Source organism: Columba livia, chromosome 1 (genome assembly GCF_036013475.1).
Source record: "Columba livia isolate bColLiv1 breed racing homer chromosome 1, bColLiv1.pat.W.v2, whole genome shotgun sequence".
NCBI lineage: Eukaryota > Metazoa > Chordata > Aves > Columbiformes > Columbidae > Columba > Columba livia.
Genome location: NC_088602.1, coordinates 204,097,993 through 204,114,685, shown reverse-complemented (window position 1 = coordinate 204,114,685; position 16,693 = coordinate 204,097,993). Strand labels below are relative to the sequence as shown.

The 16,693-nt window shown below is 44.5% G+C and overlaps 1 protein-coding gene across 5 annotated transcripts in view; it reads right to left on the bottom strand.

The window, feature by feature from the left end:
• The window catches only part of FRMD4A (FERM domain containing 4A), a 395,327-nt gene that overhangs the window by 235,568 nt on the left and 143,066 nt on the right, over window positions 1-16,693 (bottom strand). The window contains exon 1 of one of the 5 annotated variants that reach the window (XM_065049252.1): window positions 6,302-6,394. The exons of the other annotated variants lie outside the window; for them this stretch is intronic. Coding sequence (XP_064905324.1) covers window positions 6,302-6,379 — 78 coding nt within the window. The 5' untranslated portion in view covers window positions 6,380-6,394. Of the gene's footprint in view, window positions 1-6,301; window positions 6,395-16,693 lie in introns of those variants that run through there. 5 annotated transcript variants of the gene reach the window in all.

The window sequence follows — 16,693 nt, the reverse complement described above, 5'->3', positions numbered from 1 at the left end:
GGTCCCAAAAGTGTTTTCTTAGGAGAGTTTCAGGGGTGAGGGTGGTTGGTGATGGTAAGAAAAAACTCAATTTGCAAAAGCTGGCTTACAAAGACAGGGGTGTAAAACCAGAGCACACAGTTTAGTGGGTGAACTAAAAGTTGACAAGAAAGGGTTAATGAACAGATATGGGCCTAATTACTCCCAGGGTGCTACATTTGGGCTAGTCTAGCTTGCAAAGATGGGAGCTGAGGAGTCTGGGAAGAAGAACAGGCAGGTTATTCCTGCATGAAGCAAAAAGCATGTCTGGGTTGTGGAACCCACCAGAAAAGGGACCCCAAGTGACCTCCACTGGTTTAGCCAAGGGGTCAAGTCCTCAGTAATTCTGGGTTATGAACATGCATGACAAATACGGGTGAAAGCTCATTTAGAGAAGAGCCTTTGCCAGCCCAGAAGCATAGGATGGGACGGCAACTCAGTTGTCACAAGCTAGGATGTGTTTCCACCCAACTAGTAGCAAACTTTTATGAACTTCTCTGCTTTAAATAATCAAAGTGAGGATTTGAAGATGAGTGTCTTTGGTCTCCTATGCAGGTTTTTCTGTGTTGTCTCCTCTTCAGAGCAAATAATAGGTCCGCTGCAACAAGGTGTGGAGCTGTTCCCTTTTGGGGAGGAAATGGCCTCAAGTTGTGCCAGGGAAGGTTCAGATTGGATATTAGGAAACATTTATTCATGGGAAGGGTTGTGAAGCACTGGAACAGGCTGCCCAGGGCAGTGGTGGAGTGGGCTCAATGATCTTGAGGGTCTCTTCCAACCAAAATGATTCTATGATTCTATGGTTTAGAGGTGGACTTGGCAGTGTTAGGTTATTGGTTGGATTCAATGATCTTAAAGGTCTTTTCCAACAAAAACAATTGTATTGTGTTGTATTCTATGAAGGCATCTAGCTATGACACAAGATCTCCAGAGAAGGAGTCCTGCAAACCTTGAGTCTGTGCAATAAAGGCAAGAGGAAATGGCCTTTTGGTTTTCTCTGGGGATCTGGGCAAGGACACGCACTGCTCTACCTATTCATAGGCAACCTGAGAAAGGAGGTGAATAGCGAGGGAGCACAGTTTGCAGGTGACACCATGGTATTCAGGGTAGTGAGAACTAGGGCCTGCAGAAAAGATATGATAAGACTAAGTGAATGAACAATAAAACAGCAAATTAATTTTAATGTAGCCAAATGTGACATAATGTTCATGGCAGGAAAAATGTTCTTAACTTTGCATATAAAATTATGGGCTCTGGGCTCACTCAGAAGTAAGATATTTGGATTGCAATAGTTCTATGAAATGTCAGTTCATTGCTCAGCAGTGGTGGAATAAGCAAAGAAAATATTAACAATTACTAAGGGGCAAGGAAAAGAGAATATTGATATGCCACTGAATCAAACTAGGCTTCACTTACATCTTGAATACTATCTTCTGATCTCTTTATCTCCTGAAAAGATACAGAGATGAGGGACAGGATTCAAGGAAAGGCAGTAAAGATGATTAAATGTGAAAAAAAAAGCCTCCTCTAAAAATTACTTAGTAAGCAAAGTGGACTCTTCAGTCTGGAAAAAAAAATCCTATAGGAGAGATTACAGAGATCTGCAGAATGATGGTGAGTGACACAGAGCAAAAAGGGATTGACTGTCCACTGTTTTGCCCAATACAAGAATAAGGGTACATCAAAAGAAGCTGGCAGGAGCCACGCTTGGAACAAATTAAAGGAAGCAATTCAAGTACAGATGCTAGCCGATCTGCAGCACTTCTTGCCAAAGGACGGTAAGGGTGTAAAATCGTACCTGTATTCAGAAAAAGACTGGAAAAATTACAGCATGATAAATCCATAGAGGGATACTCGATATCTAGAGGCCACATCCAACACAGGAGGTCCCTGAACTGAAAACATGTGGAAGGTGGGAGAATATCCAAGGAAAGTCTCATGTATGTTTTCCACTCTTTCATCTGCATCACTTGTAACCACTTCTGGAGATGGGACAATGCACGGACCTTTGCTCTGACCCAGTGAAACTGCTCTTAAGTTTCAGTTCCATAAGAAAAGCTGTCCCCAATTTTTAATGAATTTCCCTAAGTGCCTAAGCCAGTTTCAGGCTCTGCAAAACAAAGTTCTCCATGAAGTACTTTGACCCCTTAAAGAAAGAAATGTCAGAGACTCCATGAAGTCACCAGACCTTTAGATGTTACTACTAGGCTTGCATGGAAGGTATGTGCAAGCTGAAGCTGTGGAAGCGGTATGACACCAGTTGCTGATCAATGGCCTAAGCAACCTATAGCCCTGAACAGAAGCTACCTGAATCTCTCACAGCAGGTATACTTTATTATTATTATTTCACAGAATCACAGAATGATTTGGGTTGGAAAGAACCTCTTGAGATCATCTAGTCCAACCCATCTGCTAAAATACATTCACACAGATCACACAGGAATGTGTCCAGGTGTGTTTTGAACGTCTCCAGAGAAGCAGACTCCACAACCTCTCTGGGCAGCTTGTTCCAGTGCTCTGGAACCCTCAAAGAAGTTTCTCCTCACACTCACATGGAACCTCCTGTGCTTGAGCCTGTGCCTGTTGCCCCTCATCCTATCGTAGGGCACCACTGAAAAGAGTCTGGTCCATCCTCTTGACACTCACCATTGAGATATTTATAAACATTGATGAGATCCCCTCTCAGCTTCTCTTCTCCAGGCTGAGTAGCCCCAGCTCCCTCAGTCTTTCCTCATGAGAAAGATGCTCCAAACCCTTTATCACAGGTCTCTGTTGGATTCTCTCCAGTAATTCCTTGTCCTTCTTAAACTGGGGAGCCCAGAACTAGACACGGTACTCCAGTACAAATTTAATAAGAGGATTTTTGCATGTTTGTTTCCCTCTATTTGTAAGTCTTGCCTTCATCCCAAAATGATGACACCCCATGGAGTGGCAGCTACTTTGACCTGTAACTGTACTGCTGCTGGCAAAAGATGATGTGCAAGACCATCCTTGGAGAAAGGGGCTGAGCAGGCATGATGGCATCCTCAGTTAAAAACGTGCCTTTCCTCCCCATCCTAAACTGTGTGGGCAAAGCCTGCAGGTGCACAGTGCACTGCCGCGCAAGGCTACAAGAAGTCTGAGGGCTGCTCAACGGGCCAGCTGAGATGCCATGTATCCATCCATCCCCCCGCTGGCAATGGGATGGAGAAGCCATTGCTGGCAGCTGATGAACTTGCCAGTCTGGGGCTGGCCCGTGCCGCCAGATGAAGAATGAGCGTGGGAGTCCCATTCCTGACCTCTCGCCTGCAGTGGGATTGACACAGCTCCATAATGGAGAAAAAATGCCGCTTACACACGACAACAAGATAAACGTTTTCATAAGAAAGTCCCCAGATGGGAAACGTCAGCACCCCAGAGGTATTACGAAGAAGGAAAGAGATGACTGGAGTCGCTCTACCCTGGCAGGTTTAGCATCAAGCTCAACCCAGCCTTTTTACAGCCTTTAACAAGGGCATTTCTGTTTGTTTTATGAAGCGAGCTTAGCATCAGCAAAACGGAGCCCCGGCTCATCCTGCCTCTGAAGAGTCCCAGGTGTTGTGGAGCGCTCAGCTTTCAAGTTTAAAAATCGTGGCAATAATTTCTGTTTTATTGTGACTATATTAAACCAAAATCTCATCTCCTGCCTGGACATAGTAGCTGCTGTCTTTTTTCACTGTCCCCATTGCATTACTCTCTCCTCATGGGTGGTCCCTCTTTCCCTGGTGGCCTCACACTGTTCTCTGTAACTAGGAACATAGTTGTATTTTCATGATTTAACTGTGTGCCATGAAAGCCATCTTTTGTCTAGAAGGCATGTGTCTCTTGTCCTTCTCACATACACTGTCATTTAAAAGCCACTCTGGAAAAGGGAGTGGAAACTTCAAGTTTTCTTTCTTCCAGACTTCCCTCGGAGCCAAACAAGCCACCCAAGGATGGAGGAGACATTTTGTCTTTGCCACAGGCAAGGTGAGTGGGTGATGCTCAGATGGGTCTTGGCTTTTTCAGATGTGGAGAGAGGGCTGTGATCATGGAGAACATGAAGAACCAGGAGAACATGAAGAAAACAATAGTTCTTTGACCTGGTTAGCCTATCCATACCCAAATCTGCCTCCCACGGCAGCAACCTCTGCAACACCATTCACCTACTCAAATCACAGCAATAGATTGTTTCTTTTTTTTTTAAATTAACAAAAACCTTCATTTTTTTCCTAATCCTATTTGCCACGATTCAACAACCAACTGATTTCTCTCCTCACTTTCCCAAACTATCATCTGTTTATCTTTGGGGTCTCCCATCCCTCAAGGTGACCTCTTGGTGATACCATTTCCCAGGGAGATGACTGTGCTGTGCTCCTGCTTGAAGATGTCCAGATGTCCCTGAGCCACATGAACCTATTATTTATCTTGCTGGTAGGGATCCCTCTTCAGCTTCCCTCCTTGATGTAGCAAATCAGCTGCATTATTAAAATGATTAAAAATAGACTGAGCTTGCCTGAGTCTGCATCTATAATGGATCAATTCCTTTTCATACATTTTTGGCTCCCTACAGTGCTGCTTTGTCACTTCACTTTCGCTCATTTGGGTGAGATCTTGAAATAATAGGCACATTCAGGAGATATAAATATAGCTGTTTATTGCCTTAAAATGGGTCTGAAGATAAAACACAGTCCTAGCTTCAGGTATTTGGAAGTTAAATCTTCCTCCTCTGTCCTTTTCCTTTTGGACCTGGATCAAACACTTGACTTTGCAGCTTGGGGGCTGCTTTATTTTAAGCTATAGGAACTAGTTCTACTGCACAAAATTCATACATTCATAGGGCCTTGATTTACACAGCTCTTAGTGCTAGCCTGGATTTGATTCCAGTAAGAGTGCAGAGTTAACATTGAAAGGCTGCAGCACAGTGAAATAAAAATAAATGCACTGCATTGTGTAGCTTAACAGGGTGCTAATTTCTTGGGAGTGCATAAATAGGAGGCACAGAGCACATCTGTTTGCTGGCATTGGGTCGGGAAAGAGCAGAGGAAATTTGGAGCTCTGTCACAGGGACAGGCTGAACTTTGTTCCCATGTCTTGCAGCACTGCACAAAGTCTCCTCTGTAGAGTACCCAGTTAATTAAAAATGATATTTACAGTCCCCTGGTGATGCATGCCCGTAATTCTGCTATTAGGCTTTCTGGCAAAGCAAGGGGATTGGGGGCCCAGCAATGCAAACATGAGTCCTTATCCTTGGTGCTACTCCATCCTCGGCTGGAGTCCACGTAAGAGGGGCTTTAGGCAGGTAAGCCTCTCTCCATCACACTGTGTTTGCTGAAGGGTTTTATTGCCCAGGTCTTCTGCAGTGAACATGGGACACCGTCTTCACCTTGCTCTAAGATTTCCAGGTATTTTGCAAGCAGAAGTGAATTAACTTGCCTGATGTGGTGGGTGCAATGCTCTCAGCTTGCGTTGTCACTTACTCATAGTGAGATACATAGAGGCACGGAGGAATTCAATACACCTCAATGTACCAAAACAATGTCCTGTACTCGACCCGGCAGACTTCACATCCTCTTGCATCCTTCCTCCTCTAGCTCACATCCAACACAGCCCACAGATGCTATCATCAGGCAAAGACAAGGTATTTCCCTGGCCCTTCCTGTAAGGCTGGGCATTTAGAAACATTTGCAAGATTTCCTGCTGTGTGACACATGGGCTTTTAGCTCACAGAGCTTGATGACTCATGAAGAAGCAATGTCCTGAAGCTTTAAAATATGTGCATGATAAAATATTGTGGAAATGACAAGGGATGGAGATGGCAGGGAGGTTTTCAGTGATTTTAACCCTGCATTTAGGTGACTGTTCTGTACATAGTGAGAAAGAGGGAGAGGTTTCTCCAGAGGCAGATGGGAGCAGAAAGCTGCACCTCTACTGACCACAAATGCAGATTAGGGAGGACGTTTTTCCAACCTGCTCCCAACCCACCACTCTCAGCAGCACCTGTGGGCTCCCACTTGCTCTTTTAGCTTGAATTTGAAGGGACTTAACGTAATGAAGCAACCTCTCATTTAACCTGACTGGAGGGCATCCCAGAGGTCTCCATCTCTCAGGGAAGAGGTCCCTACCTTCCCGTCCCACTCTATCCCACTCCATCCTCCATCTTCAAAAGATTTCAGTTTGGGGAAACTCCTACAGAAGTCCATAATGGAATTTTCTCCCACCACCACTGCCCCATCCAAGCCCTCTGCACCCCCCAGCCGTCGCTTCCATCCCGGCACAAGCATCTCACCTTGGGCAGGGGCGAGCAGACCCGGAGCTCGGCCGGCACCCGCGAGGGTCTGCAGAGCCGCGGCAGCTTGCGCCTCATCCTTGCATATTTTTTCATATCCTTATGTTGTGTAAAAATAAATCTCCTCTTACGGTGCGTATCCAGCTCCTGATGGCGTATATTAATAGCTGTTAATATGTCCTGCAAGTATGCTGCAGTGAGTTGTTATAAGCTTGGTAAGAAGGAGTTTCAGTACTTGAATGTTTAGCTGAAATTATATGCATAAAGGCTCTATCCTGGTACCACTGAAAATAATAACAAAAATCTCTTTAACATTCTATTACCAAGCCTTTCCCTCTGTTCCTTTTTACACATTCCTAGTCAGTTAAAAAAGGACAGTGCACGCTCATGGAAAAAAGATGATGAAAGCTAGAGAAACTCCTTGACATACTCCTGCGGCTTCATGTATTTCACTTTGAATTAGGATGCCAAACCAGAAGAATGACACTGCAGACTTCTGAGGCATTAAAAAAACATGAATCAGACCTCAGCACGATTTTATTTGCTAAAAAAAACCCCGGCTCCAAGTATGTAACTCAAAAAAGAAAATACTGTTTGGGATCTCACTCATTGCCCTGTAGTTTTGTTACACTTTGCTGTATCATCTGTTTTCTGACCGGGTCTGGTGTCACAAGATAAGCACTTGGTTGGAGGAGTCAAGGATCTAGGAAGGATTCAGGGAGTGTGAGACTTCTGGGGGATGCCATTCTCCATGACCTGACACCTGGTCCCCCTACATTCATTCCACCCATACTGAGCTCCCTACAGGAGGGATGTCTTGGCTAACACGGGCCTCACTTGGCTGCCAATGGTCAAAGAAGACCAACATGCACTTCCAAAAAAAGGACATTCATGCCATTGGCCTTCAGACTTTCCCTCCACTGACTCCTGGAGGCACCATCAGCAGCTCAGTGGGATGAACCTCTTCCTCAAGGCCTGGCAAGGTCCAGCAGCAAGAGGGAGATGGGAACGATAACCTTGGTTCACTCAGCCACTTCACATTCATAGAATCACAGAATCACAGAATACCATGTTGGGAGGAAGTTCAAGGATAATCTGGTCCAACATTTCATGACAAGAGCACCGTCTACACAAGATGGCCCAGCAGCCTGTCCAGCTGAATCTTAAAAGTGCCCAATGCTGGAGAATCCACCACTTCCCTGGGGAGATTATTCTAATGTCTGATTGTTCTTATCGTGAAAAATTTCCCTGTTGTGTCCCAAAAGATTAACTTGCACCCATTACCACTTGTCTTTTCCATGTGACTCCTTGTGAAAAGGGAGTCTCCAGATTCTTTCTAGCCACACTTTAAATACTGTGATTGTTCTCACTGTAAAAAATTGATTTCTTATACCGTGATGAAACCTCTCAGTGCAATTTGTACACTTTACCCCTTTTCTTTCCCATGTGGCTCCCTGTGAAAAGAGACTCTAAATCCTCATTGTAGCTGCCCTATAAGTACTGGAATACTGTGATGAGATCCCCCCTAGGTCTTCTCTTCTTCAGAGAGAAGGGACTTAACTTCTCCAGGGATTCTGCAAAACTCCTGTGTTCACACCATCTCCTGCTAGACATATGTTTATACAGGATCTCCTGCCACTGCAGGTAGTCCTAGGAATGAAGTTTAGTTTAGGGACAACCAGAGGGCATCTTCCTGTACCCTGACCATAGAATAACTTGGTTTGGAAGGGGCCTTCAAAGCTCATCTAGTCCAACTGTCCTGCCGTGAGCGGGGACATCTTCACCCAGATCAGGTTGCTCAGAGCCCTGTCCAGCCTGGCCTGGGATGTCTCCAGGGATGGGGCATCCACCACCTCTCTGGGCAACCTGGGCCAGGGTTTCACCACCCTCAGTGTAAAAAATTTCCTTCTCATGTCCAGCCTGAATAACCCCTCTTCTAGTTTAAAACTATCACCCCTTGTCCTATCACAACAGGCCCTGCTAAAAAGTCTGTCCTGTGGGAAACTGCATTGGGTCTGTGGAATCCTTGACAGAAAATATGAGAGTAGAGATCAGCCTTGAGATATTAAGATTTACCCTTGAGAAGGATGGGAGTAAAGGAGTATCCGGAGAGAGGAGAGATGTACCCGTGAGAAAGAAGGGGATAGAAGAATAACATGGATGATAGAAAAATTAACCAATGAGATGTTAGTTCTGTAACTTGTAACCAATAGTGAAAAGACACATGAACTGGTAGAATTGTATAAAAATGCACTTGTAGCAATAAATGGCATCTATTACTTTCATCTTGAAAGAACTTGGTCCATGTCGCTTGTCCGTCTCAACCGCGACACTGTCCCCATCTTTTTTACAGCCCCCAACCCATAAACACTCTGTTCCAACAAATAAGGCTGTAAGCCATGGCAGGAGGTGCCAAAGTGTTTCCAATGCTCCTACACAACCATAAGACGCATTAGCCAAATTTCCATGATGGTTCCAGGTAAAGGCACAACACCCCTAACAAGAGGATCTGGGGAAATGACATTCTGATGCCAAGTCTGGAGTGTGGCTGGTCTCTGAAGGTGTGATCAGATCACACAAGTCAGGCACCAGGGAGACCATAACACCTCAAGCAGTGGCATTGCACCCTGCCTTATATCCTCTCCCTACCCCAGCACCACCCCCAAAGCAGACTGACCCCCAAGGCCAAATGGCTGACCAAAGAGAAATGCATTTCTCCCTGTTTCAGAAACCGAAGCCTGGCTTCCCACGACATAAAAATAGCTTGGACAGGACATGGTCTCCTCTATCACAGTGCTTTGCTAAAACGATCAGTGGCAATTCTGCCTCATACGGCAGCGATGGAATAGAGATGAGAAATCTGTCACTGATTACGGTCCATTACATCCTCACAAGATTGCCTGTGCTGCCTGCAGAGTCAATGTTCTTGCTTTGGTTTGTAAAGGATTTTAGGTGAAACAGACAGCCAACATCTCTGTTGGCAGCAGCCTGGTACTCTGGGTTTGATCCTTTCCCAGCTCTGCCCTGTGGATGTACAAAGGTGTAGGGGTCACAGAAATCACAGCTTTTCTGAGTTAAAAAGGCATTTCTCAGGAAAATACCTGTTAAAAACACATGATATTTGCTGCCTATATTCCTTAGCAGGAACCTTACTGCAAAAACAGGCTCTAGTACATACAGTGGTGGGACCCAAATGCTATGGATCTGTGGGTGCCTGCTGGGGATGTAAATGGTGTTGGGAGAATAGAGCACGACTGAATCCAGAGGTGCCAATACACGAGGACTGCAATGGCTATGTGCATGGTGAGACTTGCACAAGCAACACAAGTCAATTCCCACCTCTGAAGAGCATCTCTGAAGCAGGACTGTCTGAAAATTCTCCACGACCAGTGCTGGGAAGCAAAACAGTTGCAGAGAATTTATTGCTTATGCTATGGGAACTCACAATCCTCAATAAATTTTCTTCCTGATGACAGAAAACACAAAAAGGCCTCGGCTGCTGCTTCTTCCTCCTGGCTCCTTACTTCAAACAGCCTCTGGGAGCTCAGCAGGTTGGATGTCACCTGTTTCTCAGCAGCTTTCTACCTGTCCTTCCCTTGTTTCTCACATGAAGCAGCACTCAGCTACCTGCTATGACATGCCCGAGATATCCTGCTGAGGCTTTCTGCCCCAAATCCCCATGCCCACAGCACTCCTGCTTGCTTTGCCTCCCTCTCTCTCAAAGTCAGCCAGCAGCCCAAGAAAAAGCCCGTTCTCTCCTCGGTGAGTTCAACGGGGGACAAATGGAAAGCTCTTGCGGGGATGCTGAAGATAAAGCTAATGGTCATGCCAGGGAGTGACAGGTTTTGCTCCCGTGGGTCGCTCTAACAGATCCATCAGCAGGCACTTAGCTGTAAAACCCCGAGACCTCTGCAAGGGAATCCCTGTCCTGCTTCTCTGTTTATGTTGCTCTGAACTGCCAACTTAATGCAAGAGCAAAAAAAAAAGGCAAGGTAATGGGCCTCTTTAAAGGGGTTTTAGGCACTTAGTGGGAAGCAGGAAGCCAGGGCCTGTATAATTAAATTGCTAATCTCTCATCAGATCTGGCAGGCTACGTACTCTTGTTAAAAACAGCTTTAAGCCCCACTGCAATTTTTGTTTCAGCTCTAGGTAGAAGACAGGATCCTTAATTCCTTCAGCCCCAAAATGCTTCTAACAGTGCTATCTATGCCCTTCATTAGAGAGCTGCACTCTAGCAAAGCCCAGACACTAGAAAGCATCAATATGACACTCTTCCTCCTTAAAAATGAGATTATTAATGAGGTGAAGTTGTTTATGCTCTCTGCTGAGACATAGCTTCTCCTGAGGCTTCTCTCTCAGCAATGGTCTATCACATTGTCTTTCCTCTTTCCATATCTAAGAAGTCACTCACATCAGGGATCCCACCACAGAATCACCAAACTCAGATGATGTGCCAGGGAAGATTCAGGTTGGACATTAGGAAAAGGTTCTTCAGCCAGAGGGTGCTGGACACTGGAACAGGCTCCCCAGGGAGGTGTCACAGCCCCAAGTCTGAAAATATTCAAGAGGTGATTGGACAACACCCTCAGACACATGATGTGTGAATTTTGGGCTTGTCCTGTGCAGGGACAGGAGTTGGACTTGATGATCCTTGTGGGTCCCTTCCAACTCAGGACATTCTATGATTGAGTAGACCAGTTCCAAGGTGTGAGGTATCATGCACTTATAGAAGGGTTTTCTTGCTGTCTCTATATCTTTGCACACGTTCTACACTGTAAAATGAGTAGCAAGCCCAAAATGTCCTGCTGGCTAATCCAAAGCAATGGAGAAGGCGAATTTTGGAGCTGAATAAACTCATACATCACTTGTTGGTACATTCCTCCTCCTACAGCAACCAGATATAACATACGGATAGAGAACACTTGTGTCTACTCTCATTTTACTGCAGACAGGATGGGATATTTGGGTTTATTCTTGACTCTATGGAAAGCAATCAAAACAAAATGAAAAAATTCCCCATTCTTTTCATCATCCTGCCTCTGTACCTTCGTGTCTATATTTCCCTACATCTTTTTCTCACCTGTCTGTAGGTCAGGAGGGAGAGGGTGTCCCAAGGACTGCTGTCTCACATTGCTTGGAGCTGCTCACCAGCTCAGCTCTGAGCCCCTGAGAGCAGCTTTGCTCTGGGAGATGCTTCATCCCCGAAATGAAAGCAAGAAGCAGCAGTGTGGGGGAACTGGGGCACAAGTATGGGAGGGAAAAGCAGCCTGGAAATCAAGGCACTTGGCACTGTCAAGGGATCAAATCCCCAATACTTGTATATGGGCACGTCTCCACTGATACTGATGGGTATGAAGGGCAATAAGTTCAAGTGTGTGAAAATCCCACTTAATGTCAGTAGCAGATGGTTGCAGCTGTGGTAAACCTACTCAGCACATCTGAACCCCCAAGGACAGGATCTGGGCTGGGTTTGGCATTTGTACCTCTACTGGGCTGGCCCTGGTTGTGGATGATGTGAGACACAAGGAGCATTTAGCCCTCAGGAAAGAAAATCACCTGTTTGCTCTTTCAAACACATTTCTGTTCACAGACATTAAAATATATGGTCTGCTTCATTTCAAATGGATGTTTACATGTGCTCTGACTCAAGCAGCTAAGACATGCAAATTTTATATGTCACAGCAGCAGTCACCTGTCACTGGCTAAACCAGTGCTAAATTTTACAGTTTTTCCCTCAAAAAGGGAGATGCACTCCATGAGCCGAAGGTATCGTGGCTTAACAGATTACCAGACATCATCTTGAGGTGAAGATGTTTGCATGCTTCCAGCACATTATAATGTAACATAAACCTTATTAACTTAAATGAGTGGTAATAACTTGCTAATCTGTGCTAATTCAGTCACTTGCAAGCCTGCCTGCAGACCTCTTTGTTTATGTGACTGATCTCAGTAGGATAAGGGAATGAACAGACATTCACAAACAAGGACCATTTCCCTTTGTACATCACCTAGAAAAATATATTTCTCCTGTTCTTAAATAAATAAATTGAACAGGAGTTTTGTTGTCAAAATGGGAGACAAATGTGTGCCCCAGCAGCCAAGTGGGCAGAGGGCTGAGCAGATGGAGGAGAAGCACAGTTCTCCCACTTCTCTAGGACACACTTTGCCACTCGCTTCTCACCTAGTGCAACCTGTTAATTTTTCTTGTTCTGTCTCTGTTTTTCAGCTGTTGTCTCCTCAAGTTGGAAAAGTCTTTATTTTTTTCCATTCTAGTTTGAAAGGCAACTTTGAAAAACGAGATGAGATGGGCAGCATGCAGGATTACTGAAGAAAGCCTTTCTCCACTAGTTTTAGAAACTCAGCTTCTGAGAACAACACATGAGCACAGGGAAATGAATGAGAAGCACACCCAAACTGTGGATGTGGTTGCCAACCCTGAGTTATTTTGACTCCGTCAGGTATATTTGTACCGATCATTGTAAATACTGAGAATCTACGCTTCTTAAGGGCCTCTTTGGGAGCTGTGACCACTAAGCACATCATGGACCGAGGTAGCTTCTGGTCTACATGGTTTCTAAGAAAAAACAAGATCTGTGGCTTCTCCTAAAATGTTTGTAGGCTTTTGTGATTTGTGAATCCCAGAGATGTGACATTTCTGTGTCCAGAAATGCATGTCTAGAAGAGTCTATTTGAACCGGCTTATTATGTTCTTAACTCACATATTTCTTCCACTCAGCCAGCTGAATACGATTTATTTTAATTCCCTCCTCTGCTCAGTCCTGGCACTGGGCACAGTCCAACGCCTGCTGTGTGACATATCAAAGGTATCTATACTTCAGTGTTGGGCAAGGGGAGTGTATCCTCACTGACTGATGTAGCAACCCACATCAAGATTTAACCACAGGCTCTCTATAGAGGTAGCAAACAACTTCTTATGCAGAGGGACTAGATAGATAAGGAGCATTCAGGCTGGGGAAGATGACAGAAGGAAGATATGATCAAAGCATATGAAATTGTGAAGGACACAGAGATAGTGAATAGAGAAGGATTATTATTTTTTTAAAATTATTTTATTCATTTCAGTGTTATAACACTGGGACTAAGGACTATGCAATGACATGATGAGGCTGCAGATTTAGAACAACGTTCTTGTTTGCATAGTGCATGGTGAAAGTAGGGAAAGTGTCACCAGCAGATGCAGGAGAGGCCAAAAGTGTAAGTGGGTTGGAAATATAACTAGGCAAATTAACATGGGAAAAGTCCATAAAGGATTGTTAAACATTAAGTCAGGAAGTGGCTGAACTAGTGACTCTTGGGCAGTGGGAGGATGTGCTGTGGAACTGCGTCTCCAGACTTGCCTTGTTTGACCCTTCTCCTCAGTATTTGTGTCTGGCTGCTGTTGGAGGTTGGGTTTTGGGGCATATGAACCTTGGTTTGACCTGACAGAACTGTAATATTATGTCATGGGCCACATTATCTCAGAGAGTCCTCCCAAGTGTGATTTAGAGCAGGAGTGTGATGCAGCTTTGCCTTCCCTCCAGCACAATGCAGGGACATCACAGTCTACTTAAGCACATGCATTAGACACCTGAAGTTGCTTAGTGTAAATGTCCCCTTTTCTGGCTATGATTTGGAAAAAGCAATAGCAAGTTAAGTTTCTAAACCCCATTGCTTTTAAGAGGGCTTGCATCCGCTTAATCTGCTTATATGTTTTCAATAATCTCTCCAGGCACTGCCATGAAACCTCTGTGAAAATCAGGCCTAGATTGATTTCTTCCTTTTTATCTTCTGACACTCATATAATACTTGCAAAATGCCTTGCGACCCACAGATAGAAGTTATAGTTTCTCCACACTTTGCAGCCATTATTAATGAGGCTTTTCAAGTGTTAGATTGCCTGGAAAAGGCATATTTTGTCTGTTTGCAGGAATTATTTCAGCAAGTTTTCTTCCCACGGGTTACAGACAGCAAATGCATTTGGTGCACCAAGACCCACTGGTGTTACCTCCATCAATCTCTGACTTTTAAAGCTGATTCTTACACCTCTTACCTTCCCCACCTTATACAAGCAAGCTGAGAAAAGAGGAGCTTTCAAGCTTGGCTGGGCACATTGCATGTAACTATGCCAGGCTCCAAACAGAACCGTGAGCACTAGAAACATAAATCAGGTCTGTAACGTGAGGCCACTGGAGGAGAACTATATTTTATGTACTTGACCTGCATCCAGGGTTCATTTCAACATGACCCTGGTGTAACTCACTTTATCAGCTGTAAAGACAAGCTCACCAGCTGTACATTACGTTCACACTCCAAAGCCACTGGGAAAAGCAAGGAAAGCCCTAGAACAGACCTATGGGAACAGACTAAGAAAGTCTTTTCTAAATCTTTTGCTTTCCCTGCTTTAAAGCTGAGAGAATTTAGGTGGGATGGACCTCAAATAAAATAATTCATTTAATTTGGGGGGTATGCTTTTCCAAATAAAGCAATAAAATCAAGCTGAATTCTAAGACGAAGAGTTTTCATAAGTGAGTGATTTAAATGTTTCATGTTGAAATGTTAAAACAGAGGTTTTCTGATTCATCAAGAAAAAGAAAGAGTCCCCCTTTTTGTAGCAGGAAACATTAGTTGAATTCAGTCTGCGTCTGTGAATAGTTTCAGCCAGCCTGTAACTATATTTATTAGCAAATAAACTCTTCATCTGAAAAATGTTATCTAGTTCTACTGCAAATGTTCTTCCCATTGCTTAGAAATATCCTATTTATAGACGAAGCTATTGTTAAGCGTAGATTTAAGCTGTTGTGCTTCATTGTCTGGCACAGTATCTCCTTGGGAAAGCAAACCAATTAAACTATTCTATTTTGGAGCCTCAGTGCCTGTTTGTGCAGTTATTATGTCATATAAGGGACTACAGTCTTACAGTCTTTGACAGATATGACTGCACTTCTTATAAGCGAATGCCTTGTTTTCAGTAGCTTTGAGGTATAAGTGGTCACATCACAGCTTAGGAAGGCAGGCACAGCTGAGATCAATGAAGCATCATGTATCAGGGTCTCTGTCAACCCTCTGTTTAAAAAGCTCCCCAAAAAACCTGCCAGGCAGTAAAATAAAAGCACTATTCCTAAGCCCTGTTAGTAAGAGGTTAGTAAGAGGTGGCTTCTTGGTTGAATGGGGAATTATGTCCTTTTTAAACTTTTCATTAGACAGCCAAAAAAAGAGAAAAAAGCGAAATGAATGGATGGGGGGAAAAAAAAAGAAGCATTAAAAGCTGCTGCTAGTATCCATGATGCTTTTCATTATTTTGAGGATCTTCTAAAAGCCCGATTGCTGGCTTTGGCTTTTAAGTTTCCTCTCTCTTTGTGAAATAGGTACAGCACAAATAAAATGAATCACACCTGTCTTGCCAAGGTGTCTGGGCCTTCTGTTGTGGGAGGCAAGAAATGTGTGCAATGTGCCCTTTGGGATGAGGCTGGCAGAAACAGAGCTGGAGATCCATTTTTTACTGTGACGAAGACCGAGCATCTGCACGGGTTGCCCAGAGAAGTTGTGGATTCTCCATCCTTGGACATATTCAAAACTCAGCTGGACATGGCCCTGAGCAACCTGGTGCATGTAGGTGACCCTGCTTTGAGCAGGTGATGGGATGAGATGATCTCCAGATGTCTCTTCCAACCTCCTGTGATTTTGTGACACGAGCACACGTCCCGAGCATGGCTCTTTCTGGCAATGGGCTCTTTGATCATGTTACATCCAGGACAGTTACTGGGCAGGTCCCTCAACATGTGCCTACTCATAGACCTGCACTTATCCCTGCAGGATTGGCAGCTTTCATTTCACAGACAGCAAGCTGAATCCAGCCACTCATTTTATATCTATTTTACCAAGCAGACAAAAATGCATTGGCCAGTTTTACTGAATTGCTGCTTTTGCTTTGCCCAGCTAGGCAGATGGTCCAGGTTCACAGCTGCCTCATCCCCCTGGGTGACCCAAACCAGTCTTCTCATCTGCAGCTGTTGGCTGCTGATGACTCAGACAGGACAGAGTCTGGTGACCTAAACAGCAGAAATCTCTCTGTTTCTTACCAGTCTGCTATATCTCATGGCTATTTTCCAGCCATCAACTCAGGAATGGGGTTGCAAAGGCAGGCACGAGAGCGCAGATTTGTAAATACTACCTTTGCATAAAAATTATTTGGTTAGTTGTGGTGTGGAAAGGGATGCTGGTCAATCTGGCTCTCTGGCTGTGAGAACAACAGTGAGACGGCCCAGTCCTGCCTGCACTGGATCTTGGGGAGCTACCACCGTTTATCACCTGCCAATTATTTATGGAGCTCATCTTTTCTCAGCTCTCTCAGATCCACAACACACGTCCTATGGCTCTAGAAATGTGCGAGAT